Source organism: Ceratina calcarata, unplaced genomic scaffold, assembly GCF_001652005.2.
Source record: "Ceratina calcarata isolate Rehan_Ccalc_2016 unplaced genomic scaffold, ASM165200v1 scaffold533.2, whole genome shotgun sequence".
Taxonomy (NCBI): domain Eukaryota; kingdom Metazoa; phylum Arthropoda; class Insecta; order Hymenoptera; family Apidae; genus Ceratina; species Ceratina calcarata.
Window position 1 is genome coordinate 32,817 of NW_017176489.1, and position 2,187 is coordinate 35,003.

The 2,187-nt window shown below is 39.5% G+C and overlaps 1 protein-coding gene across 2 annotated transcripts in view; it reads right to left on the reverse strand.

Moving 5' to 3' along the window:
- Nucleotides 1–481: 481 nt before the first annotated feature.
- LOC108628655 (forkhead box protein D3) overlaps nt 482–2,187 on the reverse strand; it is a 5,128-nt gene continuing 3,422 nt past the window's right edge. Inside the window, exon 2 of one of the 2 annotated variants that reach the window (XM_026816645.1) lies at nt 482–2,187. In XM_026816645.1, coding sequence (XP_026672446.1) covers nt 2,103–2,187 — 85 coding nt within the window. In that variant the 3' untranslated portion in view covers nt 482–2,102. The other variant, XM_026816644.1, reaches the window with a different exon arrangement.

Consider the following 2,187-nt stretch of genomic DNA (forward strand, 5'->3'; position numbering starts at 1 on the left):
TGCAATCATTTCCCAGTGTTTCCTCTTACTTGTAAATTGTACTGAATCTCAATAAAGCATTTGGAGAATCAATTACATTATCAAAAAAAGGACGTCTTGCTTCTAACAAGATGCTAAGTGCTTTTTTAGTAAAACGAACATAAGTAGAAGTCGACGTTTCATATTCTCTTGCATTAATAAATCTCCTCATTTTATTCTGAATAATATTTTCTATGGGATTGAGAGTTTCAAATAAAAATGAAGCTTCTTGCAAGTGCAATCATTTCCTAGTGCCTCCTCATACTAGTAAATTATACTGAATCTCGATAAGGCATTTAGAGAATTAATTAGACTATGAAGAAAGCAAAAAAGATGTTAACTTGCTTCCAATAAGAAGTGCTAAGTGCTTCTCTTTTTTAGTAAAACGAACATAAGTAGAAGTCGACGTTTCATATTCTCTTGCAATAATAAATCCCCTCATTTTATTCTGAATAATATTTTCTATGGGATTGAGAGTTTCAAGTGAAAATGAAGCTTCTTGCAAGTGCAATTATTTCCCAGTGTCTCCTCATACTAATAAATTTTACTGAATTTCAACAAAGCATTTGGAGAATGAATTAGTCCAGCATACAAAATATTAACTTCTTGCTTCTCTTCCTTAATAAAACAAGCATAGATTCGAGTCGATGTGACATTCCCTCATTTTATTCTGAACAGTATTTTTTATAGGATTAAGAGTTTGAAATGAAAATGAAGCTTCTTGCAAGTGCAATCATTTTTCAGTGTTTCCTCATACTAATAAATTTTACTGAATCTCAATAAAGCATTTGGAGAATGAATTAGTCCAGCATACAAGATATAAACTTCCTGCTTCTCTTTCTTAGTAAAACAAGCATAGATTCGATTCTATATGACATATCCTCGTGCAATAATTCTTATCTCGTAATCGTGGAACTCAAGGAAAATTTAACAACAATGTTTGTACGTACGTATGTGTTAAGACACGCGTGTCGGCACACGCGTACTCGTCATGGTCATTATTTCTAATTATCGTTCGAGGCGTTCTCGAAATTATTCACCTGCATAATATCGAATTTCATCGTTGAAGATAATTTTTTTTAACGTTATTCGCCCCGACACGTTTACCTCCATCGTTAAATCCAGTTCGAACGAGGACGTTTGATAGTGGAACGCGTTTCCCTATGTTTCGTATGCAGCACTATGTACACTAAACGTCTACTTGACCGAAAACCCGGTCGGAGCTTTACATCAAATCCGAAGAGAACTGACCTCCCCCTTCCTCTCGCCACCCTTTCACTCATTCTCTCTCTGCTCCTCTCTCTCATTCACTCGCAAACAATAGAAAGCTGAGCAAAGATTTGTTCGGGATCTGCATGCGTGTATGTAAGTGTGTATGTGTGTGTGTGTGTGTGTGTGTGTACGTGTGTATTTACATTACCGATATTAATCGATCGTTTACAATCAGAGCCAACACGCGCGCAAGCTAAGGACGGGGGAGGGAAAAAAATGAAAATAATTGCGGGGGTGGCGCGGCTCGGAGAGAAATTATTAGGTTCGATTCGACGAGGAATCGATTCCCCGGGAATGGGACGTACAGTTTTCTAAAGGGTTTCTTTCTCGTACTTAAACCAACCACTACACTATTGCACTACACCTTTTTACAATTACTTTGTCCCCCTTCGCTTTCCCTTTTCCCTATCTCTCACTCTCTTTCTCTCTCTCTCTCTCTCTCTCTCTCTCTCTCTCTTTTTTACACGAGTACGTTTCGAGTTCAATTCTCTGACATTCGTCTTTGGCATTGAGATCTCACTTTCCCCACCTCGTTCTTCTACGAATCTTTGGCAATGCGGTGAACCTTCACCTCTCCTCTTTGTCGAGTGTCGTTCCTCCCGACTTTCGATTAAAAACTACAAAAATGTCTAGAAATCATCACCAGGCTCTGGCGCCTCAAGCTAGTCTCAAAGGTCAATTAGAACATCTGATTAGGGCGATCTCTCGCCATTGAGACTCACGCAAAGATCCAAAACCGAATTTCGATCACTGGTCAATAGTTCGTTGACCAGATCGTGACTTCTCGATCAGATCTCTCGGAACTGAGGTTCCTAAACGAGCGGCGAGAAGGCAGAGGCCTGACTCCTGATTTCCCTGTGCTCCGACGGGCTGAGATCCAACAGTCCACCGCAGCTC